The sequence below is a fragment of the Panthera pardus genome, unplaced genomic scaffold, assembly GCF_024362965.1.
Source record: "Panthera pardus isolate Hobbes unplaced genomic scaffold, ASM2436296v1 HiC_scaffold_20, whole genome shotgun sequence".
In the NCBI taxonomy this organism is placed as follows: Eukaryota; Metazoa; Chordata; class Mammalia; order Carnivora; family Felidae; genus Panthera; species Panthera pardus.
The window spans coordinates 18,864,378-18,891,542 of NW_026526766.1; the positions used below are offsets into that span (position 1 = coordinate 18,864,378).

Below are 27,165 nucleotides of genomic sequence, written 5' to 3' on the forward strand. Positions count from 1 at the left end.
TTTTGGAGCTAATGCCATTAGTTTGTGTTTATCCATAAAAATTTTTACCATCGTCTTTTATGATAATTTCTCTTGCTAATGAATTCTATTTTTTCTCAACATATCTAGATTTTACTCCACCATTTTCTGGCTTCCACTATAGTTCAAAGTTCTGCTGTGATTCTGTTATTCCTTTGGAGGTTATTTTTCTTCCCAGTTGCCTTCATGATCTTTGTCTTTGCTGTTTTGCTGTCATACTACCATTTGTCCATGTGTGGGCTCCGTTTATATGTCCTGCTTGAGATGCTTTCCTCTGAGATTTGTAGATCTATTTCGTACTTGCTGTAAAATTTGCAACTGTTTTCTATTTAAATACTGCATCTCCTTTGTTTTTCCATTGGTTTATTCTTGGCCTTTAATCAGTATGTTCTAGACTTCCATATTCTCTCTTCCATATCTCTTTATATGTATTTTTTTCTATTTTCCTTCTATGTATTTCTCTTTGCTGCATTCTAGATAAATTCTAAATGTATAGCTTTAATAACTTTTTACTTTTCCTGTGTCTAAACTGCTATTTAAGTTTTCAGGTTTTTATTTGCATAATTATGTTTCTTTGAGCAGTTCCACTTTTTTTGAAGTCTGCCTGTTCATTCATTAATGAATATCTGTGTGTATTTCTCATGTGCCTTGTGATACATCTGTTAACAGAACCACAAGTCCCTGTGTTTGTGTAGTTTACATTTCACTGGGGGTATGTAGAAACATTAATAATGGTATAATCAATCAGTAAAATATATGGTGTGTTTAAAGGTGAAAAGTCTAATCAGGGAAAAGAAAATAAGAGCATAAGACAGGAAGTATTATTAAGGGTTCTAACAAACACAGTGGGCTATAGTTTTATATAAGGTGGTCAAGGGATAGGACTCATTGAGGTCATATTTGAATAGACATGTAGGCAGTGTGGGAGGTAGCAGTTGCCAAGAGCTCAGCTGAGCTGCCGGGTGTTGGAGCAGCTGGAGGACAGCAAGCCAAATTGAGAGTGACTGTCAAGCCCTTAGTCACTTCCTCCCATATGTAAGCAAGAGGCTAACCTGGAGAAAGTGCCCACTCTCCCCCTTCCACTTTCCGTGTGGAGCAGCATTGGTCAGAGTTCAGGTGGATCAGCACAGACTTTGGGGTCGCGTGGCTGTCAAGGGAGCCTGGAACAAAAGGCTCTTACACTTTTATGGACTTAGAGGATGAGCCATGACAAGGGGGGAAGAGCTAAGAGTAGAAAAGTACTGAACACGGAGAGGAGAGAGAAAGTCTCTGCAGGCTTCCCCCTCTGTCCTTGATAGAGAGGTCTTGAAGGGAGGTCGTCAAAAAGGCCTCTGCCACGGGCCATATAAAGAGGCCTCTGAATAAAGGGAACTTAGGTGGGAATTCTGACACGTGTAAGTGCATCACTGGAGGTGAGGGCTGGGTCCTTGCTACTGCTGTATGCTGACTGTGCTCCTACTTAGCCAAGAGGAGGGCAGTGTAGCCCTGTGGGGCCTGCCAGATGAGGCCTTCGTAATTGCCTATGGTGCGACCTGCAAAATTGCACCTAGGTTTTTAGCCAGGAACTGAAATCCTCAGCCATGTGGATATCTTGGGAAAGAGCATTAGAGACAGAAGGATCATCCAGGAAAGATGCCCTAAAGTGGAAGGATTTTTGGCATATTTGAGGAGTAGCAAAAGAGGCCAATATTACTGGAGAGGGGGAAGTAGTGGAGAACAAGGTGTGACAGGAGTGAAGAGCAATCATGGAGAGTTTCTTGAGCTATTCCAAAGGTTTTAGCTTTTGCTCTGAGTGAAATGAAGAGCAGTTAGCAGGTTCTGAGCAGTGATCAGTGATTACCAGCTCTTGCCAAATATTTGTTGAATGAATATATGATGTATTTTTGCAGATGTTTCACATGTGCTCATGAAGTCTAAGGTTCTTGATTTGTTGGATGTAGAGCCCTTCTGTCTAGATGCTAAGATGACCAACTCCAGATTTGTTTTCCTTTAGATGTTTTCTAGGTGTAGCTTCTTACGTAGTTTTACTTACAGCAGTTCTGTGTCTTGATTTGTGTGTCTGTTGCAGAAAACATCGTTGGGTCTTAGCTTTTTTAAAAACCTAACTTTTACACCCTCTGTCTTTGTTCAGTTTATGTTTACATTAATTGCAATTACAACTGCCTAACTTTTTATTTTACTTTGTTTCTTTTTTTAAATGTTTATTCATTTTTTGAGAGAGAGGGGGGGGGGCGGGGCAGAGAGAGAGGGAGACCGAGGATCCGAAACAGCCTCTACACTGGCTGTGGCAAGCCGACGAGGGGCTGGAGCTCACAAACCATGAGATTGTGACCTGAGTTGAAGTTGGATGCTCAGTTGACTGAGCTACCCAGGTGCCCCCTTTCAGTTTCTTTTTGTTTTCAATTTCAGCTTTTCTTGAGATAAATTTTCTTTTGTTAAATTTTTTACATCATAATTATGGCCTAAAGTGGTCAACCTTAAGATGCATGCTCATGGTTATTACCTATGTTGATTTGTTAAACTTACTTAGATCACTGTTTTCCTACTACAAAAGACAAGTGCATTAGCACTTGCTCTAATCTCAAGATTTTGAGCACATAACTCTTTATAGAATATATTTTTTTAATGTTTATTTATTTTTGAGACAGAGAGAGACAGAGCATGAAAGGGGGAGGGGCAGAGAGAGAGGCAGGCACAGAATCGGAAGCAGGCTCCAGGCTCTGAGCCATCAGCCCAGAGCCCGACGCGGGGCTCGAACTCATGGACCGCGAGATCGTGACCTGAGCTGAAGTCGGCCGCTTAACCGACTGAGCCACCCAGGCGCCCCGAGCACATAACTCTTTAAAAAGATGCGGTGTTTATTTGTAAACATAAAGCATGCATTTTTAAGCCAAGTCTACCAGAAAATAGGCTTGAGGGTATTCAGAGTGCATCATTTTTTGTCTTCTCCGTTCCTCATGGGAAATATGCTTCGGTGAAGTATTGCTGCTCTTTTGACTCTCCTATGTAAGTTCCTGCTAGGTTGCAAAAGCCCTGGGTGGTAACATTCTAAGCCTCTTACAGCCTTAATCCTGTCTCATGTCTAGCTCCATTAATTACCTCTTAGGGTTGAATAAAATGGACTTAACAAGCTAATGCACTTGGCTTTAACATCCCCGTTCTCCTGCTTTGCTGCAAGTCATGTCATGATGATGAGTGTGACACATGAACAGTCTCATTGAAATGTGTGAAGTCATCAGTCTGGTTAGGGCTTATCACAGAAGGACAGGGTTTACAGAACAGTTTAGACAATGCTGGTTCTCCTTGTCTGTCCTCCAGCTCTTTTGTTTCTGCTCACGTTGTCTGGTCTTCTCTCACGGAACTTTGCCTCTTGTTTGTTTTCAGTTTGGATTCCAGATCGCTGATGCCCCTGTTGTTCCTTAAGATTTTGAGCCTATTTCCTAACGTAAACCTCAGATAATCCTTTGACTTTTGTACTCTTATTTGACTTCCAGGACTTTGGATTCATACATGACCTGATTCAACCTTTGTGTACTTTGTAGTACTTTGGCTACTGCTTAATTACCGAATGGTGTGCACAACCTGATTATGACTTTTAGGAACTGAATGTACCCTTTGTTTTAAACCAATCACTTGCTTCTCAGGTCAGCTTACATGCTGACTTTTCAACCCTCCTCCGGATCTCTGGACCACATTGAAGCCCCTTTGCCAACCCTCCACTTACCATACCTCTTCAACTTAGCACCCTTCACTGCTTGTATCCACAGTGCCCAGAGCCCAGTTGATGGCTGTTTAGCCGAGCAACCCAACAGCCAGAGCGTTGTGGAAAGAGATTTAAGTTTATTCTGATGGGGTTATTAAAATGATGAAATCTTTATTATGAAATCTTTTTAAGAAAAATAAATGTTTGTAATATATGTTTCAGTGTATTCCCTTTTGGCCTGAGGATGCTTCTAATGCACTGCTTGTTCAAGTTGAAAGAAATCAAGGCCCTCCCAAAAAGATACATTTTAACAAGCAAGAAAATTGTATTTTATTGCGTCTGGATGATGAGGTGGGTGGTGTGTGTGTGCACATGTGTGTATGATTAGAGAAGCTATTATATACTTACTAGTAATTTTATTTGTCTGATTTTTTTTTCCCTTTCACCAAAATGAACAAACATTGCTTTTTTGTAAAAGGAAAAAGTACTAAAAGGAAACGGAGACATAAAACAATTTAATTGTTAAACCGGAAGTTAGAGTGCCCAGAATGCTGTAATGTACCATGTCTGGAATTTGACCCATCTGTACATACTGATGTACTGATGGTTCCTGGTTTCCCACACATGCAGTAGAGAATCCTGAACTGCTTTCTTAATCATCAAAAGTGTATTAAGTTATGAACAGTCTTATTAAACGTTATTGGTTAATATTCTTTGGAAAATGGTCACATAAGAGAATATTTTCTTTTTTCTTTTGCTAGCTTGGAGGTGTTATAGCAGAGGTTAATTTGGCCGAACATTCTACAGTTATTAGATTTTCAGATTATCATGATGGAGCAGCTACATTCCTGTTAATAAATCACACCAAGAGTGACATTGTTCAGTACAACCAAAGGTAAGAAGATTATCACACAGTGACTTTATGATGATTTCTTAACAACATAGCACTGATAATGCCATTACAGCTATGTAAAACAATGTTCTCATTTTTTAAAAAAGGTATACTGGCATATAAAGGGGTAAAACTGACATAATGTCTATAATTTACTTTTTTAAAATTGTGGTGTAACTGACCTATACATGGTACTAGTTTCAGGAACACAACATCATGATACAGTATTTGTATATGTACAAATGAGTCTAGCTAACACCCATCACCACATGGAGTTACAAATTCTTTTTCTTCTGATGAGATTTACTTCTTCTGATTTCTTCTCCTGATAAGATTTACTCTCTTCTCAACCTTCAAATGTACAATGCAGTATTATTAACTATAGTCTCCATGATGTGCAGTCCATCCCCATGACCTGTTTTACCACTGGGAAGCTGGCATCTTTTGACCACCTTCACCTACTTTATCCACACCCTATCCCCACCCCTAACAGCCACCCCTCTTTTCTTTTTATCTACACGTTTATATTTTTCTGTTGTTTAATGGTTGTGTTTTTGGCTTTTTAGATCCCTTACGTAAATGAATACAGTATTTGTCTTTTTCTGACTTATTTCACCTGACATCATGCCCTCGAGGTTGTCACAAATGGCAAGATTTCCTCCTTCTTTGCGGATGAATAATAATCTTTTGTGTTTATACACCATAGTTTCTCTATCCATCGATGGACACATACATTGTTTTCATGTCTTGGCTATTGTAAATAATGTTGTGGTGACATGGGGATGCCTGTATCTTCTTGAATTAGTGTTTTTATTTCCTTTGGATAAATACCCAGAAGTGGAATAGCTAGATCTTATTATATAGTTATATTTTCAATTTTTTCAGGAACCTTCATACTACTTTCCACAGCGGCTGCACCAATTTACATGCCCACCAGCAGTACAGTCAGTAGTGTTCTTTTCTCCACATCATCAGCAGCACTTAATTTCTTTTCTTGTCTTTTTGATAATAGCCATTCTAATAGGTATGAGGTGACAGCTCACTGTGGCTTTGATTTGCATTTCTCTGATAATTAGTGGCATAAATTACTTTCAAATGCTTCAAAAAAAGAAAAATGAAAGAAAAATGAAAGAAAAATGAAGCAAGTATGGCAAATTTGGTCATTGTAGAATCTGGCAAAGAAATGTCAGGGTTTATTACAAGAACTTGGTTTTTCACATTTTTCTTATTTTTAATGAACATAATGTGAATATTGAAATGTCTGATTTTTGCAAACAGTAGATACCTTCTTCTTGCTGACGGGTGTGGGAAGGGACTGCTACATTTCTAAGCTTCTTAAAGACTAGATTTAAATCTTGGTTTTCCAAGACTACTCTTAGTATCATTTGTTTCAGTTTGCTGTTTGTTTCTCTTACTGGTCTCAGGCTCTCAAATTCATTTTGTCTGCTTTTTTGTTTTCAGCTGTCACTTCTCAGTGGGCCCATATCTGAGTTCACTTATGCTTTCCTTCCATTGCTTAAATGTATGCTTCTAACCACTGATTAAATCAAATAAGCATTGAGTCTAGAGCCCAAGACTGGACTGGCAAATATCTAGAACTCCTCCTGCCCTATCAGTTCTCTCATTTGTGGAATAAGTTGAGAGAGAGGAAGCCTGTTTTTTTATGATTATCCACATTATTAAAAAAAATATTTGATCAAAGCTGACAAAAAGAAATAGAAACAATTTCTCATTTGCCCTTCAATCCGTGTACCCTCAAGTAGCCTTGCCCATACAGTGTTAATAGAATTAAAATCTACAGAGAATGACTTGAGTATCTCCTTTATCCATTAAAGAATGGTGTATGTCTGGTAACATTCTAGACCCATACACAGGAGCAAAGTTAGTAATTCCTTATATGCTGTGAACGACGTAGGGCATCATAGTTTAATTCTCTGACAACTGGTTGAGTCTGGCTGAAGCTGAATAGAGACTTCTCAGGCTTGTCCTGTGGCTTTGCCCTTGCAATTATCTCTATCCAGTTCAGATATAAAGTGTTTAGAAATCTTATCTACTGCACTGTTGTAATTATAAAAGTAAGTGATCCTATATTGAAATTCTGATAGCTAAAATAATTGCAGTCTTCATGGAAATTTATAAAATTAATAATCTGCAGTAATGAACACTGGATTTAAACTTAGAATTATTTGAAGTAGTTATTAAATCAAGAACCTCAGACTTTGGTTTAATATTGAATCCAGAGTCCTGTGTGCCAGTGATCCCCAAATCTTTACTCCAACATAGACTTCTCTTGAGCTTCAGGCTGCCACCTCCTCCTAATTATCAAATAACCAATAGTTCTAATAGTCTCATAATTAATAGTATCACATAATTAATAAATCACATAGTTAAGCTATTTTTTAAAGATCTCCTCTTGTCTAATCTTTCCCTTAATTATCCTAGCTCAGCCTCCCCACATTTCTTATTCAAGTAGATTTTTTTTTTATCTGCATCTCTGTAGCCTTGTCCCTACTAAACCCTCATTTGCCACCAGAGGTAGGTTTCCAAAAATACTAAATATAATCCTGTCTCTCTTGTTTAAAGTTTTTTAGTGACTTACCATATCTTTTACAGTAAAATTTGTTTCGAGGCTACCTTTCTAAACATTTCTCTTTCCCTGTATTTAGGACCAGTTGAAGTCTTTGTTTCTTGAATCCCCTGGGTCCCTTCCATAGGTTTTCACCTTTTTGGTACTCCTTTCTGCCAGAAAAACTCTCACTGCCGGTGATCTCTTCCCTCACTACCTTAATCTATACACCCAGTTTTTTGTTTGTTTGTTTTTTTAAATTTTTTTTAATGTTTATTTGTTTTTTGAGAGAGAGACAGTTCACAAGCCAGGGAGGGGCAGAGAGAGAGGGAGACACAGAATCTGACATCTAGTTTCCAGGCTCTGAGCTGTCAGCACAGAGCCCCCTGCGGGGCTCCAACCCATAAACCAGGAGATCATGACCTGGGCCAAAGTCCGATGCTTAACCAACTGAGGCACCCAAGTGCTTCTCTGCACCCAGTTTTCAATTGTACCTTTACATATGTAGATTAAAGCATTTGTCACATTGCGTTGTCTTGTGAGTTTAAAACTGTGTGCCTGTGCATGTGTAGTTAACATTCTGAGGACTGTGGTTACTTTATTTTCTTTGAATTACAGTTTCCTATCTAAGGTAAATTTGAGATGAAGTTTTTTGTAAAGAATATTCTTCAGTGAGTTAAACAGATTAAAATTTGTATGAATTAAAAGCATTTCTAAATATTTTAAACTAAGTTTATCCTGTTTACATTTACATTTGATTTTTTTTTCATGGAATAAACAAAAACTCTAAGCCTGTTGTCTCCTCTGCTTTTCCTCTCTTGGCTTTGCTGTTTGTTGTTACTACTGTGGTTGTTTCCTGCATATAAAAATTATAACTGTCAATTTTTTTTAATTCCATAGAAAAATTGTGAAAAGAAAACCATGATCCTGAAATCCCAACACTGTCAACATTTTGATGCATTTCTTTACACACTATTTTACTGTGTATCTGTGTATTTATTATCTGTGTATTTCTGAATCTCTTGTTTTTATTAGCATTGTGAGCATATAAGTTTGCTTTAAAACACCATTTTTACTGCACGATATTCCATCATTTAGATGCACTATAACTAAATACTTTTACTGAGAATTTTGGTTATTGTCTAATTGTATAATTTTTTAATAAAGATCTTTAACCCATGAGACAGAGATAGAGCATGAACGGGGGAGGGTCAGAGAGAGAGGGAGACACAGAATCTGAAGCAAGCTCCAGGCTCTGATATGTCAGCACAGAGCCCGACGCGGGACTCGAACCCACGGACCACGAAGATCATGACCTGAGCCGAAATCGGCCGGTTAACCGACTAAGCCACCCAGGCTCCCCTAGTCCTTCTAATAACTAAATTAAGATTCCTTGCTATTTTTTTGTTATATGGATTATTTTCTTCTCGTGATGATTTGGAAAATACATGTTTTGTTTTTCTCTTGAAGATTTCAGTGCATTTTAAATTTTGAGAGTGAAACAATATCTTCTAATTTACCCATCAAAATATGGAATACTTTTGTATTTTCAGCTTCTTTTTCCAAATTCCCAGTTTCTTCTGCATATAATTTGGAATTTTTGACTGAAATTAATATGAAATGATTAGTTTTTTAAAAATGTGTTTACTCAGGGCTTTTTGGGGGCATTTGACAAGTTTATTTGACTAGTTGCTTAATATTTTTACATCCCAAGTCTTTTTTTTAAGTTTTATTTATTTAAGTATATGTATCCAATGTGGGGCTCAAACTCATGACCCTGAGATGAAGAGCCAGACAGACGCTTTTCCAAATGAGCCGGTCAGGTGCTCCTACATCTCAATTCCCAGATTTTATTTTGAGCCATCCCTGGCTTGGTTGGAAAAAGTCTTAGTTTTTCAGAAAAGGTTTGTGGATAATAATGTTATGCTATTGCTTGTTCGAGAATGCCTTATTCTTGAAAATTGATGACAGTTTGACATGAAATTTTAAGTCCTAATCTCTTGTCTCAAAATTGTATAGACACTGCTTCATTGTTTTCTGGCATTTACCATTAGAGAAAAATGTGAGACCAGTCTTATTTTTATTCCTTTCTGAGTAACTGTGATTTTCCTCCATGTTTATGGGCAGGTTTCCCTCTATTTTCTTAAAAATTCAACATTTTACGAAGTTGTCTGGGATGATACTCTGTTTTAATTAATTTTGTACAATCCCCAGTCATGTAACCTGCAGAATCAGCTGCTTCTTCAGCTCAGAAAAGTACTATTCTGTTATTTCTTTGGTTTGTAACTTTTCCAGTTTTTTTTCTTTTTTCTTTCTGGGAATCATTTTGTGAGCTGATTGAATTTCTTAGATCTACATGCCATGTCATAAGATTTTTTAAAAAATAATTCAGCTGTCTTGTTTTTGCCAGAATATGACCAGTACTTAGGGAAGAGTTACCAATTAAATTCTCTCAGATTTAGTATAGATAATAGTTGGAATAATTTTCTCCGACAGTTCATTTTGTTAAAACAAAAGTTCACAAAGAAGGTTCAAAAACGTGAAAATCTTTATTTTCTAAGTGAGACAAATCTTTTCCTGGAATATTCTCATTATTTTCTTAGAAAACTTGTTTTTCATTGTAGAAGGAAAAAATTTCAATCTACTGTTAATCAGAACTATTACAAATCTCACTGGAGTCAGAATTATTTTGGGTTCTTTATATATTCATATATTTGCACTTAATCCATATTTTTACTATTTTTGGCAGTTCTCTCAGTGAAATAGAAGATTCCCTCCCTCCTGGAAAAGCAGTATTTTATACATGGGCTGATCCAGTGGGCTCTAGAAAGCTGAAGTGGAGATGTGGGAAAAGCCACGGTGAAGTAACACAAAAGGATGTACGTATTGGGTTGAGTATTATGGTGTTCTCAGCAGCCTTCTTTTTTGTTTTTTTGTTTGTTTTTAATTTTTTTAAAGGTATTCTCTGTCAGCCTTGCTAGTTTTAAGGACTGTTTTGTGTCTGTACTTCTAAACAAACTGCGAAAGATTTTAAAAGCAGCATTCAAACTTGAATGACAAATGTTGAAGATCGGAAGGGGTCCTATTTTGTCTACATCATTATTCGCTGCTGGTATGTTATAAAAGGTAAACTGGGGTTGGGTCGGTGCTTTCAGCATTCGCCTCATGACCAGATACATTATCTGTAATGACGTTTTAGGTCAGTGTGGCTTCTGTGAGCGTCATTTAGGGAGGGATCCATGGAAGAATTTGTTTTTGAGTGTTTTGTTTATAATGGTAACCTTATGTGTAAACATTTCCCAGTAACATTTTGAATGACTTTCAGAAATTTTTATTAAAATTTTATTACTCTTTCAAAATTCATCTTAATTTGACCCCTACTCCAATGTCTTTTTTCTTAGCACTGATTATTATTTTTTATCGATGGGCCAGAGGTTATCTCACTCTCATCTTAGAGGGAAAACTGAATCATTAATCGTTTATTATAGGCTTGGTTTTGCTTAATAGTCTGTATCAAATTAAGGCAGTTGCCTTCTATTCTTAGTTTATAAAAATATGTGAGTGTTTGTATGAAGGAATGAGTATTGAAATTTTTTTTAAAGGTTATCCATTTATTTTGAGAGAGACCACACACACACACACACACACACACACACACACACTGACAAATGGGGGAGGGGCAGAGAGAAGGAGAGACAGAATCCCAAGCTGTCTCCACACCAAAAGTGCAGAGCCCAATGCAGGGCTCGAACTCATGAACTGTTGAATCATGACCTGAGCCGAGATCAAGAGTTGGATGCTCAACCAACTGAGCCACCCAGGTGCCCCATGAGTATTGAATTTTTATCAGTTGTTACACTTTTAATTTTTTTCTTTAAAGAGATAACTGGACTTAATCATATTTGGTGGGGGGATGAATTATGTGGTTATTTTTTTAAATATTAGACTAACCTTGCGTTTCTGGAATTGGCTTGCTAATGTTTTAATGTTTTACTTCTGCCTGTATTCACAAGAGAGTACTGTCTGTACTAGATTTTGATGTTAAAGTTTGCAGACATCTAAAACATGTTTGGAAGCGCATGTTTCGCAATGAATGTGTGTAAGATGCGTATGCTTTCTTCCTTGAATGTTGGCTAGAATTCACCAGTGAAGCCAAGCCATCTCTGCCTGAAGTTGTTTTTGTAGGAAGGTTTTAAATTATGAATTCTCTTTTCTTACTGTATATAGGACAATCCAGTTTTCTACTTCTGCTTCTGTCATTTTAGTTAGAGGTTTTCTAAGAATGTGTTTTATTTCATATGATTTTCTGATAATATTGATTACAATATTTTTATATCCATTTTTTATCTTTTTAATATTTACAGTGATTCTCTTGTTAATTCTTGGTATAGATTATTTGTGCTTTAATTCCTTTTTCCTCAATAAGTTTTACTTAGGATTTATCAGTTTTATTCTTAGTTATGTTTTTTTTAATCAGAAAACCATTGTTTTGCTCTTTTGATGATCTCTGTTGCACATTTGTGTTCATTTTCACCAATTTCTTCTCTGATCTATATTCTTTCATCTTTCTTTGGTTTTAATTTGATAAATTTCTTTTAAATTCTTGGGATAGATAGCCATTAGTCTGCTCGTGCTGCCTTAACAAGGTACCTTAGACTGGGGGACTTAAACAACAGGCATGTATTTCCCACAGTTCAGGAGGGTTGAGGCCCGAGATCACACTGCCAATGTGGTGAGGTTCTGGTGAAGCTGGTGAGGACTCTTCTTGGCTTGCAGATGACGACCTTCTCACTGTGTCCCAACATAGTGGAGGAGAGAATGAGTGAGCTCTCTGGTGTCTCTTATAGGGATACTAATCCTGTTGGATCAGAACCCTAACATCTCCTTTATGATGTAATTTAACTTTACCTCCAAAAGGTCCTGTATCCAATAGAGTCACTTTGGAGGTTAGGACTTCAATATCATGAATTTGGGGGCGGGAGGGGACACCGTTGAGTTCATAGCAGACCACTAGATCATTGTTTTTCAGATTTTCCTGGCTTTTTTTGTTTTTTAAGAGAGCGTGAGCTGGGGAGAGGTGCAGAAGGAGAGAGAGAAAGAGAAGGAGAGAATCTTAAGCACACTGAGCATGGATCCCCAAACAAATCTGGATCCCACAACATTGGGATCATGACCTGATCTGAAATCGAAGTGGGACATTGAATTGACTGAGCCACCCAGCCACACCACCCCCCCCGCCCCAGATTTTCTTCACTTCTTATAGGAAGTCACTTAAAATCCCAGATTTGCCTCCAAAAACAGCATTAGTTTTATTTCACAAATTTTTACGTATTTTATATTTCCTGTCCTTTTGTTCAAAATTTCCTAAATTTCATTTATATATATTTAATATTTTGCTTCAAAAATATATTTTATATTTTGGTTTCATGGTTACTTAGGTCATTGCTTTATTTTTAAAAATATGGAAACTTGCTAATAATGTCTGTTGATTTCTAAATTCCACTGTGATTTGAGAACACACTCTGATTCAGTCCTCTGAAATTTATTGAGATAGATTTTGAAGACTAGCATGTAGTCAGTTTTTGTGAATATTTCATGTATATTTGAAAAGAATATGTATTCTGTGGTTGGTTACAATGTTTTGTATATGTCATTTTGTTCAAGTCTATTAATTTCTAAATCTTCTAGCTCATTAGTTTGTGTGTGTGTGTGTGTTTGCTTGTACATTACTGTGGAGTTGTATTCAAAATCTTCCATAGATATATACATTTATCTTCTTGTTTTGTTAAATATGGCTGTTATATTTTGAAACTATGTGATTAGGTTGATACATATTTAGAATTGTTATATTTTCCTGGTAGATTGATCATTAGTATTTAGTCATGCATCATTAGTATATAATATTGCAATGCCTACCGTTCTGTCTTTGTTAGGTTTAAACATTTAAACTTAACAAAACTATCATAGGCCACAGTTTGCAACTGCCCACCTACTCAGAAGGATTCAGGCCAGGAGACCCAGTGTGCCAGCTAGGAACATCAGACATTTTCCACATCAGTTTAGGAAGCATTCTCTTTGGTTGGCTCAAATGACCATTTTGTTGTGATGGAACAAGGCTCACTTGGGTATGTTATGAGCCACTTTTGACTTAAAAATGCTACTCCACAATAGCGGGTATCTCTTGTAACAGACCATGAGCATAGCTTACAGGTGTTCTGCAAGGAACATGTAGTTCTCATCATACTAAAAGAAACCTATAGCTTCCTATGATCTCACAACATGCATTCTTGACTTTCTAAAACCTGCTGTAAAATAATACTCGCACCAGTTTCCCAATAACATGAGGACTTTAAAACTCTTACTTCAAGGGCGCTTGGGTGGCTCACTTGGTTAAGCGTCAGACTCTTGATCTCAGGTCATGATCTCACAGTTCCTGAGACTGAGCCCCGCATCAACCTCTGCACTGAGCATGGAGCCTGCTTGGAATTCTGTCTCTTCCTCTCTCTCTGCCCCTCCCCTCCTCACTTATGTGCACACATTCTCTCTCTCTGTCTCTCTCTGTCTCTCTCTAACTCACTCACTTTAAAGAGACACCACAAAAACCTCTTACTCCATTTACCTCCTATCGTCTTACGGATTACTCTTACATGTTTTATTTCTAAATATATGTTAAATCCTATAAGACGTATTATTAATTGCTTTTTGCAATTAATGGTCCATTTATTTATTAAATATTTACTTATTTTGGGGAGAGTGCAAGCAGGGGTGGGGGAGAGAGAGGGACAGAAGATCTAAAGCAGGCTCTGTGCTGACAGGCTGACAGCGGTGAGCCCAATGTGGGACTTGAACTCCTGAACCACAACATCATGACTTGAGCCAAAGTTGGACACTCCACTGACTGAGCCACCCAGGTGCCCCGTCCAGTTATTTATTTATTTAAGTTTATTTTGAGAGAGATCAAGGGAGAGAGCATGAGCAGGAGTGGGGCAGAGAGGAGATAGAAAATCCTAAGCAGGCTTTGTGCCATCAATGCACAAACCATGAGATCATGACCTGAGCTGAGTTAAGGAGTTGGATGTTTAACCAACTGAGCCACCCAGGCTTCTCCCCTACTCCTTGTTTTTAAAGTTTATTTATTAACAATCCATTTAAATTAACTCATGTTTTCCTTTTTTTGATTTTTCATTCCAACCGATATCTCCATGTTTCCATTTGTGTTCATTTTTCTTCTTTGAGTATTTTTCTGATGCAGGTCAACAGCTGACAAATTCTCTTTCAGTTTCATTTGTCTGGAAATGTCTTTATTTTGGCCCTCCCCCCCTTTTTTTTTGATGGGATATTTTTGCTGGATGTCAGATTTCAAGGTTGGCCTTTCTGTTTTTTCTTCACCTAAGGACTCCAGTATTATGTAAATGTTAGACCTTTTTACCATCTCCCTTGTGATTTTCATGTTACGTTCTATATTGCTTCATCCTTTTGTCTCTGACCTTCAGTATGGATATTTTTTCCAACCTATTTTTGTACTTCTCTTGCAATGTCTAGACTCTTGAAGTCATCCATTGAATTAATTTTATTCATTGAAATGATCAGTTCTAGGATTTTTGCTGTGGAAGTTTTTTGTTTCAAAATTCTCTATCTTGTTACATAATTCCTTGATTATGTTAATCATAACTACTTGAAAGCCTATCTGGTTGATCTCTTGTGGATGCTTTTAAATTTTCTCTTTTTCTTAGTTTTCACTCCTATCTATTCTTTATGCATGTTTAATTTTGTCTGTATGCTGGACGTAGACAATTTAAGGCTCTGTACAGTGTTAGCTTTTTCTTGAGAAGCTATGGTTTTGCCTTTGTCACGCGGCTAGTCTAGGGGGAGATTACCATACTCTAAGTGGGGGTTGAAGTGATTTGCATCTAGTCTTCAGTCCTTGAAAGGACTGGTCTACTTTGAGTTTACCCTGCTGCCTAGAATATAGCCCCTGGGGGACTCAACTAAAAGCGTAAGCTGTTGACCCCCTTTTTTTTCTTTTTTTTTTTCTTTTTTTTGGTGTGTCTGTACTCCAGTTTTAGTCTCTGCATTTCTATGAGGCTTCACAGTATTTTTCTCATTTTAACTTCTCAGTGTCTGCTTCTACTTATAGAAATGGCAGTTGACTTTTTGAGAAAGCAAGTCCAAATATAAAATTCATTTTTATTACCTTTCCTTCTCTTGCAGATCTTAATTCTCACTCCCTTGGTAGCTTTTATGTCTTTTCAGACATGTTTTCCTTTTTATATTTTGTCTGGCAAAAAGCCCTTGTTCTTAGCAAGAGGGTTGGGCCAAGACCACCTGCTCATCAATTTCTAAGGCAGTAAGTTATAGTAATTTTTTCAAAATTAAACTTGTTAGTGTATGGGAATGTCATGGCATTTTGTGTATTGATTTTTGTATCCCGAAAACTCACTAAATTATTAATATTGATTACTTGCTTTTTATTTTTCTATATGGACAGTCATACACAAATAACAAGGGTTTTGTTTTTCCTTTTTTAATCTTTTCATTTTTAATTTCTTTTTGCCTTACTGGACTGGCCAGGATCTTTGTATACTATTGAAGTGGTGTTTGCACATATTTTTGCCTTCTATCTTACCTTAAATTACATGCCTTCAACATTTCACCTTTAAATATAATCTTTACCAAAATTTGGTATTTCCTTTTTTGGAGGACAGTTTGATAAGAGGTTTAAAAAGAACTTCTCAGGGCACCTAGGTGGTTCAGTTGGTTAAGTGTCTGACTTTGGCTCAGATCATGATCTCACAGTTCATAAATTCAAACCCTGCCTCAGGCTCTCTGTTGTCAGCTCACACCCTGCTTTGGATCCTCTGTCCCCTTCTCTCTCTGTCCTTCCCCTGCTTGCTCATGTGCATGCTTTCTCTTTCTCAAAAATAAAAATGAACATGAAAAAAAAATTCTCATCTACTCTTTGTTTACTAAAGATTTTTATTATGATTGGATTTTGAATTTTATAAAATGCTTTCTTCCAAATAGGTGCTATTTTATTTGCATAACATTTTCTTCTTGCTTTAGACATCCATCTTGAATCACTTTTTGTCAGTATTTCATTCCTCCTGTAGAATGTCCTTGAGTGAGTACTTGTTGATGGTGAAATGTAGTAGTTACTGTCTCTAGGCATTTTTATTTTGTGCTCTTATGTTCACTGAAGGATATTTTTGCTGAGTAAGGAGTTCTGAGTTGAGTGTTATTTTCTCTTAGCATATTAATACATTTTTCCATTATCTTATGTGTTTCTATTGTGTCCAGCATAGGTTTTGTTTTGTTTTGCCTTGTTTTTTGTTTAATGTATTTGAGACGTCTGCCTATAATTGACCTAATTTTAATTTTTTTATTCCTGGGTATTAGAATTTTTTCAGGAAAAAATACTGTATTTTGATATAAATAATCTCATTTGACCCCTTAGCACTTTTGCATATTTATATCATAGTGATAGCTAAAGTTTATAAAGGTATATCTGAAACCCACTACAGAAAATTTGGAAATTTGGACTTCAGAATTATTTGGAAATAAATTAGTTTTCTTATTTCTCAACGTAGTTTTAATGCTATATGTTTTATTTTAGAAAGTATTATAAGTAGATGGACTCTTCCTGAGTATTGACTTCATGGTAACGCCAGTTTTTACTATCAGTGCATTATAACATGAATGTGTACATACTATGTGTTCTGCCCCCCCTCCATCCGTGGGGATTACATTCCAAGACCCCCAGTGGGTTCTTGAAACCACTGCTCATACCAAACCCTGTATAAACCATGCTTTTTCCTAGGTATATAGGCCTGTGACAAAATTTAATTTACAAATTAAGCACAGTAAGAGATTAACAGCATAAACTAGTAAAATGAAACAATTATTTACTGTAATAAAAGTCATATGAATGTGGTCCCTCTCTCTCTCAAAATATCTTGTGCTCTACTTCTTATGATGATGTGAGATGATAAAATACATACATGATACAATGAAATGGAAGATGTAGGCAGTGTAACATAGTATTAGATTACTGCTATTGACCTTCTGACCATATGTCAGAAGGAGAATCATCTGCTTCTAATACACGGTTGACCACAGGTAACTGAAACTGTGGAAAGCAAAGCCACAGAGAAGGGGGACTACTGTATATTAAAATCTCCTGTTAATCAGAATATTCACTAGAATACTGACTAGAAATTCATGGCTCACTGTTAATTATTAGAATTTGCTGTATTCATCTTGTCATTGAACCTCAAGACCCTGATAACAACACAGTGCTTATGTATAAGGGCCTCCTGCAGAATTAACCCTGTGATGAATATCTCTGCTTTGTAGAGCATGCAACTGAAGTCTCAGGCATTTTTTATCCTATTTCATTCAGCTCGGTAAGGAAATACAAATTTCTGACTGAACAACTTGTTAACATATAACACATTGATTAATCTTAAAGCAGAGAAAATAATACTTTTTGTTATTGATTAGCCTGTAAGGAAGACTATTTAGATTTTATTAAGATGTTCAAAGAATAGTTGATCTATCTTCTTGATTAATAACTTCATGATAATAATGACAGGAGCTAACATCAAATGATTTTAATTATGTAAATTTCCAAATGTTACACAATATTAATTCATTTAGTTTATTCAGTTCTTTGAAAGAGCTGCTGTCACCATTCTCATTTTTCAGTTGTAGAATCTAGATTTCCTGTTGGTTAAGAGCAAACTCTAATTTTTTATTTTTTGGTTGTTTTGTTTTAGGATATGATGACACCTATAAATTTGGGGAAAAAGACCATTTATTTAGTTTCATTCTTTGAAGGCTTACAGCGCATTATTTTATTCACTGAAGATCCAAGGGTATTTAAAGCAACATATGAAAGTGAGAAAGCAGAGTTAGCGGAGCAAGAAATTGTGTTGGCCTTACAAGATGTTGGAATTTCCCTCGTCAACAATTACACAAAGCAAGAAGTAGCCTATATTGGCATTACAAGGTTAGATGCATTAAAATTTGGATAAAATTAAATGATTAGTTCTTAATAAGAATGGTGACTGTGAAACCTAAAATAATGTAAAGTTTTGTAAAAATGCTTTTGAGATTATTTTCTTTACCTTTTGAGATAAAGATATATCAGAAATCACTTTTATAAATCCTGTATTATGTTGATGATTCTCTCACCTTTCCAAAAAGTTATATTTATTTAGCTTATCAAAGGTATACCTTATGTAACGTCATAAGGAAGAATTTAATTTTCCATTACCACCCACCACAGTGTAAGATACAGGATAGATCCTCCATAAATAGTTGTTGGAGGAATAAAGCCAATCACTTTTTAATTTGACCTTGACACTTTAAGATATAATACAGTGATACTGAATTTATCATTTCCCCTGTAAGTCATCTTAGAGTAAAACTTATTCTTTCCTTTATTCCTTTAATATTCCTGTTCATAAGTACCTCAAGTAAAATTAATCTGTATATATTTGTATATATTAGTGCCTGATTTGAGAGCATTTCTAGATTTCCAGCAGGAAAGTGTAGTTTTGACCTTGACTTAAACTCTCAAATAAACATACACATTAAAGGTAATTGGTACAGATTTAAATTTGTTTTTCTATATAAATTCATCTAGAAATGCCCTTGATTTTTCAATGAATGGAATCCATGCCATTTAAAAAGGAATATTAAAAACTATTTTCTTAAGAATTTTTATTCCCCAAAAATGTGTTTATTTGTTAAGTGCTGTGCTACATTGTGTGAATGCAAAGGGGGATAATACATGATTCTACCATTCTGCTTAAGTGAATACAAATTTTAGAGGGAATTGATAGAATTATTAAATAACTTACATACTTAAACAGGGTGAAGTAACTTTAGAATATTTCTATTCTGTACACAGGTCTCTCAGCAATTTTTCAGTAAATTATTTGTTCCATGCTCTCTTAGATTACTGTTTCACACTTTGTCTTGTTTTAAAACCCCATTCTCTCTCTCATCTTGCTGCTTTGTATCCCATTTCACTGAGAAAATTAATGAAAAGGAAACTTCCAGCGACCTACCCCTCCAAAAATCACAGCTTCCTACCCATGAGCATTTCTTCCCCATGCCCTATACCAACATCTTCTCCACAGTAATTATACTAATACATGTGCTACTATTTAAAAATGTTTCAACTTTGCACTCTTTTCCATTTCTTTTTGCCTTCTTGAGGCATTGATCCAGCAATTCTCTTCTTTCTCCTATGTAATAATTTTTGGGTCTCTATTGGATTATTCCCATCAGTATTAGTTACTTCAAATTAAAAAATTCTCTTGAGCCTACTTTCCCTGCTACCTACTGTGCATTTCTTGCTTTCCATTTATAGCCAAACTCGTCAAAAGTGTCATCTGGTAAAAAAAAAAAAAAAAAAAAGAGTGTAATATACTCATTATTTCCTAATTCGTTTTTTACCCATTTTTTTAACCACTGCCAACAGGATTTTACTTTCAACACACCATGAAACTGATCTTGTCAAGATCACCAGAGACCTATGTATTGCCAGGTCCAGTGTAATTCCCAGTCCTCTTGTTGCTTAAGTTTGTAACACTTACACAGATCCCTTCTTTCTCTCTCTCTCTCTCTCTCTCTCTCTCTCTCTCTCTCTCTCTCTCTTTATTAATGTGGTTTAAAAACTTTTTTTTTTTCATTTATTTATTTTGAGAGAGAGGGAGGGAATACAAATGGGGGAGGGGCAGAGAGAGAGAATCCCAAGCAGTCTCTGCGCTGTCAGCCTGGAGTCTGACATGGGGCTCCATCTCATGAATTGTGAGATCATGACATGAGCCGGAATCAAGACTCAGTCGCTTAACGGACTGAGCACCCAGGCGCCCCAAATGTGGTTTTATTAAAGCACAGAAAGAACTGCCACACAGATCCCTTCTTGAGAGTTTTCTTTGACTTGACTTCCAGGATACCTCCCCATCCTTGTTTTTCTTTCTTTGCCAGAATTCTCCATCTCATGTGTTGATTCCTGGTTTTCTCAACTGCTTAATATTGGGTTCCCTGAAGCTCTCGGACATGAGTCCTTTTCTCTGTTTCATATACCACATATATGCCAAAAATTTGAGCAATATTGTATATCTTTAACCAGACATTTGTCCTGAACTCCACGCTTGTATATCCACTGCCTACACAAAATAGCTACTCTTACATCTAAGAGACTTCTTTAAACTTCATATGTGTAAAACCTAACTCCTGATGTCCTTTTACGAAAACCTCCTTCCCCATTGGAATCAATGACTACCTCCCTCTAGTTGTTCAGGTCAAAAGCTGTGGGATCATCTTTGATTCTTCTCTGTATCTCACACCCCATACCTATGTAATAATACAGTAATTACAAGTTCTGTGCTGACTCTACCTTCAAAATAGACACAGAGTCGTTCAGACTGGTCAAGTTTTTACTGCCTCACTGTTCCACCCTAGGTAGAGCCATCACCATTTTTCTCCTGGTTTATTCCATTAAACTCCTAACAAGCTTCCAGCTTCTAACCTTTACTCCTATCCTTTCGCCCTCTGTCCCAACACACATTGTATTCTTTACAAAGTTTAAGTCAGATGATGTTGCTGATCTCATCATCTTTCAATTATTTCCTAATTTCAGAATAAAACTCAAAGTTTTTACAGTGTCTTACAAGGCTTTACATTCAAAGTCTATAATCTGTGAGGCTTTATATCACGTGGCTTCCCACCATCTGTCTTATTTCCTCTTCCACTCTTAATGGTCCCTCTCCCTGAAATGCTCTACTCTGTTGTCTGCTGGATAATTCCCTTACCTCCTGTAAGGTTGCTGAAGTCTCATCTTCTCAGTGACACCCCCCAGTGACCATGCTGTTTTACTACTGGCATATCCCAGTACTCCACATCCATCTCACCCTGTCTACTTACTCTTTTTTCAAAAGCATTTCACCTCTTACTAGTTAAAATATTCTAACTTATTATATTTACTAATGTCTGTCACTCAGTTATGATAAAGCTCCAGTATGCAAAGATGTTTACTGATAATATCCCTGCCACCTAGAATAGTGTCTTAGTAAAAGTCTAAGTACTAATAGAATGAATTTGTATTTTTAAACTTGTAGTGTGTTTGCATATAACTGAGGATATTGTAAAATTTTACTGAAAGTTTTGGAACTCATGTAATAAACCAGCTACAATGGAAATGTTTATAAATGAGTACCATGATTTTTGCTTTCATATAAGTTCTGATGTGGTTTGGGAGACAAAGCCCAAGAAGAAGGCAAGATGGAAGCCAATGAGTATAAAGCACACTGAGAAGTTAGAAAAAGAATTTAAGGAATATACTGAATCTTCACCTTCAGAAGATAAGGTTATTGAGTTGGACACTAACATTCCGGTAATATTTTTAAGTAATGATGTGCGGTTTTAATTTGTACCTGTTGTAAATAGATGAATCACTTTTGATTTTTTTTAAGTTGATTTATTTATTTTGAGAGAGAGTGCGGGAGGGGCAGGGAGAGAACTCACAAATCGACTGTGAGATCATGACCTGAGCCAAAACCAAGAGTCGGACTCCTAACCGACTGAACCACCCTGGCACCCCTCACTAGTGAATTTTTAAGGAAAGTCTGGTTTCCTTACAAAACAATTAATTATACCATACATACTTTATATAAAATACTTTAAAGGGAAAGTTGTCTATATTAGCAACTCATACTTTTAAGAAGCCAATATGTTATTTTAGTTACTTGTTAAATTTTTTTTCTTTTATCATTTTTTAGTAAATTTATATAAAAAGTGATACAATAAAAAGTGAATATTTTTTGTGAATTGTATTTAAAGATCCAACCTAAACCTAATCAAATTGCAAATATCTAATCTAATCAACTATGTAGCCTATTACTTTAGTTAATATTATCTTAAAGTTTTTGGTACAAATTTTGGATTTTAATCAGTTTATGAATTCAGAGAAATTGTATTTTGTGGGGGCGGGCATGTTTTTCAGGTTCGCTTCACACCTAGTGGCACTAACATGAAAATTCTGCAACCACATGTAATAGCTATACGAAGAAATTATCTTCCAGCATTAAAAGTAGAATATAGCACATCTGCACATCAGTCATCATTTAGAATTCAAATTTACAGAATACAGGTGAGTCTGAAAAGATACTCAAATTATGTTCATAAGGAACATAGCAATAAACCAAATGTGTTCCCATGGTCGCTCTAGTACTTTGATTTCAGTGTTGAACTAGACTGCTGATTCCTTCTACTTATTAAATCCTGTTATTCTAGTCAAGTTCTATAATTAACATGTTAATATACCAACCTGGTTTTTTTTATTTTCATAGATCCAAAACCAGATACATGGTGCTATATTTCCTTTTGTGTTTTATCCGATTAAACCTCCCAAGTCGGTCACTATGGATTCAGGTTTGTTTGTATTTTAAATTGCCATGAAAATGTTTGTATTAGCTGTATGGTTTATTTTACTATAAAAATATGAAATGAAACCATTCTCAAGTTTAGTTTCTATGGGATCATTAGAAAATTAAATAGCATGGAAAAGGAACAACAGGTACTCAATTAAGGTCAACACAATATTGAATTCTGAAGAAAAGATTAATTAGAAACATTTAAATATTTAGAAATATTACTTAAAAAATGGATTGCTGGTTTGTAAACCTCTGATCTAAAAACCAATAGGATCTCTGAATAAATTTTGAAGGAATTTAAATTCAGAGTGGTTTCCAGCCATGAAAACTGTCCTGTATTCTCCAGCTCAGTGTGATGACAAGTCCTTTGTTCCATTCTCTTCCCCTTCACTTCTGTCTTTTCTGTCCCTCGTACCCTCACTTTGTCTTTGCTACCCCTGCCCTTGCCTTCCAACCCCTACCTCCACACCACTGGCTTTGAACTCTCTAAGGTGGTATTCATAATCTTCTTGGAAGCTTTTGACCATTGTACATGCCCAAGCCCCTCCACCCAGAAGTCCAGGACGAGACCCTGAAATCTGTGTTTTCACAGTGTTTGCCTTGTGATTCTAATGCATACTTCTACTTTAAAATCACTCACTAATTTAAAGGATTAGTTATCCTGAAAGTGAATACAGATAACTTAAAAAGAAATCCTAGAGTCTGAAATTAAGACTGTAATGGATCTTGCAAATAGTAATTTTAATTGATACTCATAATTTAGTAAATAATTTAGGTCTCCATTGTAATGTGTATTAAATTGCAAGAAAGTGCTTATCTTTCGCTTAAAGCATCGTGGGATTAATCCTATTTATTACTTCTGCAGCTCCAAAACCCTTCACAGATGTCAGTATTGTTATGAGATCTGCAGGCCATTCCCAGATTTCGCGTATTAAGTAAGTGTCTTAATATATTTCTTGTGTGTTTATTTAATGTTTCAATTTAAATATGTGAGCTAATTGTACTCTTTTAAAAAAAATTCAGATGAGTCAAATGTTTAAATGCAAAATACTAAATTATACAGGTCATTAGGAAAAATCTATTTTATAATTTTGGAGAGTCAGAGGCTGTGAATGAAATATACTTAGGTATTAACTGTGAGTATTTTGCTACTTTATCATTTGTTTTCTGATAGGTTTTCTTTAATTACTGCATATCATTTTAGAAAAAAGAAAGAAAATAGTATCTTAAAATTAAGTCACTCTCCAGTCTAAGAAGTAGAACATTGAGAGAAACATCCATCTGTATTTACTCTCCTATTTCTTGTGTTCTCCATCCTATCAACCAAGAACTATCTTCATCCCTTTTTAAAATATAATTCTATTAAATATATGTATTTAAATATTCTTCTTTGTGTTCCCTTTTTTTCCTAATTAAAAACTTTTTTTTCAAACTGAACATAGACTTTTGGGGACCGGATTTTTTCATTCAACTTATTACTAAATTTTATTATTTTCTGTGTAGGTAGAGTTTATTATCACTAATGTATAATATTGTGTATGACTGTATAGCACAATTTACTTGCCAGTTTTTTCTCTATAGGCATTTTTACATTTTGAGTTTGTTGCTGTTATGTGTTGCCGTGATTTTTTTCATTCATCTAGAAAAACCTCAGTTTCAACATTCTAATAGTTATCTAATGCTTTTTTCTAGCTAATTTTCTTAATGCACTTAATCAATGATTTTATGTTTTCTGCTTTGTAATAATAGGTACTTCAAGGTGTTGATCCAAGAAATGGATCTCAGGTTAGATCTTGGGTTTGTCTATGCTTTAGCAGAACTTATGACAGAAGCAGAAGTGACTGAAAAAACAGAGGTAAGTCTTAAAATGATAGCATTGATGGGAAGGGTTCGGGAAGAGGAAGACTAAAAAATTATAAATTCTTGATGTATTAATATGGTTTTAATCCACTGGTAGGTAAAGTGGTAGAACTCACATTTTCAGATTGTAGATGACGTGTAAGACAAGTTAAAATAGCCTGTTTAAGGTGTGTTAGCAAACAGGAGGAAATGTTTTAAGCCAGTAATAGTGACTAGCTAGTAGTCATGTTCACATCACTGTTTTTTCCTATTTTATTTTCCTTGGTTACTTTTGTTTTAATTAGTAACTGAGAATTTTGGGTGTGACCAGGATATTCTGCGAAGGAAAAGGTAAAAATAAAAGGTGGTATGTTACTTGTGACTGATAGAAAGACTATAAAATCACAGTGATAGAGTAGATCATATATGATCTCTTCTTCAGCTGTCTTCATAAGAATTCTGAAGATAAGACAAATTATATGGATAAAAGAAAATATACTTTTTTTCTTTTAATAGCAATTTATTGAGATATAGTTCACGTACCATATATTTTAATCAAAGTGTACAGTTCAGTGACTTTTAATATATTTACAGAATTGTACAGCCAGCATTACTATCTCATTCCAGAACATTTTCATCATCCCAAAAAGAAACCATGCCAGTCCCATACAACCACTAATAATATACTTTCAGTCTGTTGGTTTTCTTACTCTAGATATTTCATATTAATAGAACCATACACTGCGTAGTTATTTGGAAGGGAGGGGCTGCTTTCACTTAGCATGATGTTGACAAGGTTCATTCAGGTTGTAGCATCTATCAGTACTTCTGGCCAACGAATACTCTGTTGTTATAGATGCATTCCATATTGTATATAGCCAGTGCTCTGTGGATATGCCACATTTTGTTAATCCATTCATCAGGTAGGGACATTTGTGCTGTTTCCACATTTAGGCTATTATGAATAATACTGCTGTGAATATTTGTGTACAAGTTAAAATCATATAAAATGTATGATTCTAATTTCAGTGTCATCATCAACACTTGTTATTATCTGTCCTTTGAATTCTAGCCATCGTAGTAGATGTGAAGTATATCTTTGTAATTTTGATTTGCATATACCGGATGAGTAATGACTGAACATCTTTTGATGTGTTGATTGATCATTTACATATCTTCTTTGGAGAAATGTCTTTCAGATTTTTTGCCTGTTATTAAATAGGTTGGCTCCTTATTATCAAATTGTAAAAGTTCTTTATATATTCTGAATACAAGTTCTATATCAGATCTATGATTTGCAAATACTTTGACTGTATGTTCAGTTATACTTTCCTAATGTCTTTTCAAGTACAAAAGTTTAATATTAATGAAGTCTGAATTCTCTTGTTGTTGCTCATGTTTTTGGTGTCATCTTTAAGAGTCCTTTGTGAAATTCAAGATTATTAAGGTAATAAAGATTTAGCCCTATGTTCTAAGCATTATTTACAATCAGGTCTTTCATATATTTTGAGTTAATTTTTGTACGTGGTATAAGAGTCCAGGATCACCAGTCTTTTGCATTTGGCTCTTCAATTGTTCCAATACCATTTGTTGAAAGACTATTCCTTCCTCATTAATGGTCTTGGTACCCTTGTCAAAAATCAGTTGATCATAAATACATGGTTTTATTCCATTGCTCTCTAAGTCCATCTTTGTGCCAATACTGCACTGTCCTGATTATTATTGTTTTGTAGTAAGTTTTGAAATTGAAAATTATGAATCCTCCCACTTTCTTCTTTTTCAAGATTGTTTTGACTATTTAGGGTCCTTTTGCAATTCCGCATGAATTTGAGAGTGAGCTGGACAATTTCTTTGGAGAAGTCATCTGGGGGCTTGACAGGGATTACATTGAATCTATATACTAGCCTTAGGGTTTTGACATCTTAACATTATTAAGTCTTGCAGTCTTTTTTTTTTTTTAATTTTTTTTAATGTTTATTTATTATTAGAGAGACAGAGCATGAGCATGGGAGGGGCAGAGAGAGAGGGAGACACAGAATCTGAAGCAGGCTCCAGGCTCCGAGCTGTTAGCACAGAACCTGATGCGGGGCTCGAACTCACAAGTTGTGAGATCATGACCTGAGCCAAAGTCGGTCGCTTAACCGACTGAGCCACCCAGGCACCCCCGAGTCTTACAGTCTTTAAACACTGAATGTCTTCTATGTAATGTAGATTTACTTTCTTTCAACACCGTTGTATGATTTTCAGAGCGTAAATTGGGCTTTTGTTATATTCATTATTGAATATTTCTTTTCTTATAGCATGAACAAAATTGTTTTCTTAATTTCATTTTGGTTTGTTCATTGCAAGTGTATGGAAATACACTTAATGTTTTTATACTGATCTTGTATTCCGCAGTCTTTCTGAACTCATTTGTTAGCTCTACTAGTTGTTTTGTGGGTTTTCCTTATATAAGATCATGCCATTTGAGAATAGTTTTACTTCTTCCTTTCTGATCCAATCTGGATGACTTTTGTTTCTTCTTAATTGCCCTGCTAGAACCTCTAGTACAAGGTACAGCATTGAATAGACATGTCAAGAGCAGACATCCTTGCTTTGTTTCTGATCTTAAAGGGAAAGCTTTCAGTCTTTCACCATTAATTATGGTATCAACAGTAGATTTTTTGCAGATAACCCTTCATCTGGTTGAGTTCGCTAATAT

The 27,165-nt window shown here is 35.6% G+C and overlaps 1 protein-coding gene across 1 annotated transcript in view; it reads left to right on the forward strand.

The window, feature by feature from the left end:
• Positions 1 to 27,165, forward strand: part of VPS13A (vacuolar protein sorting 13 homolog A) — a 252,942-nt gene that overhangs the window by 183,711 nt on the left and 42,066 nt on the right. Inside the window, exons 52-60 of the mRNA XM_053907998.1 lie at positions 3,944 to 4,072; positions 4,483 to 4,616; positions 9,929 to 10,058; positions 17,955 to 18,187; positions 21,433 to 21,586; positions 22,196 to 22,342; positions 22,542 to 22,623; positions 23,491 to 23,560; positions 24,375 to 24,480. Coding sequence (XP_053763973.1) covers positions 3,944 to 4,072; positions 4,483 to 4,616; positions 9,929 to 10,058; positions 17,955 to 18,187; positions 21,433 to 21,586; positions 22,196 to 22,342; positions 22,542 to 22,623; positions 23,491 to 23,560; positions 24,375 to 24,480 — 1,185 coding nt within the window. The remainder of the gene's footprint in view (positions 1 to 3,943; positions 4,073 to 4,482; positions 4,617 to 9,928; positions 10,059 to 17,954; positions 18,188 to 21,432; positions 21,587 to 22,195; positions 22,343 to 22,541; positions 22,624 to 23,490; positions 23,561 to 24,374; positions 24,481 to 27,165) is intronic.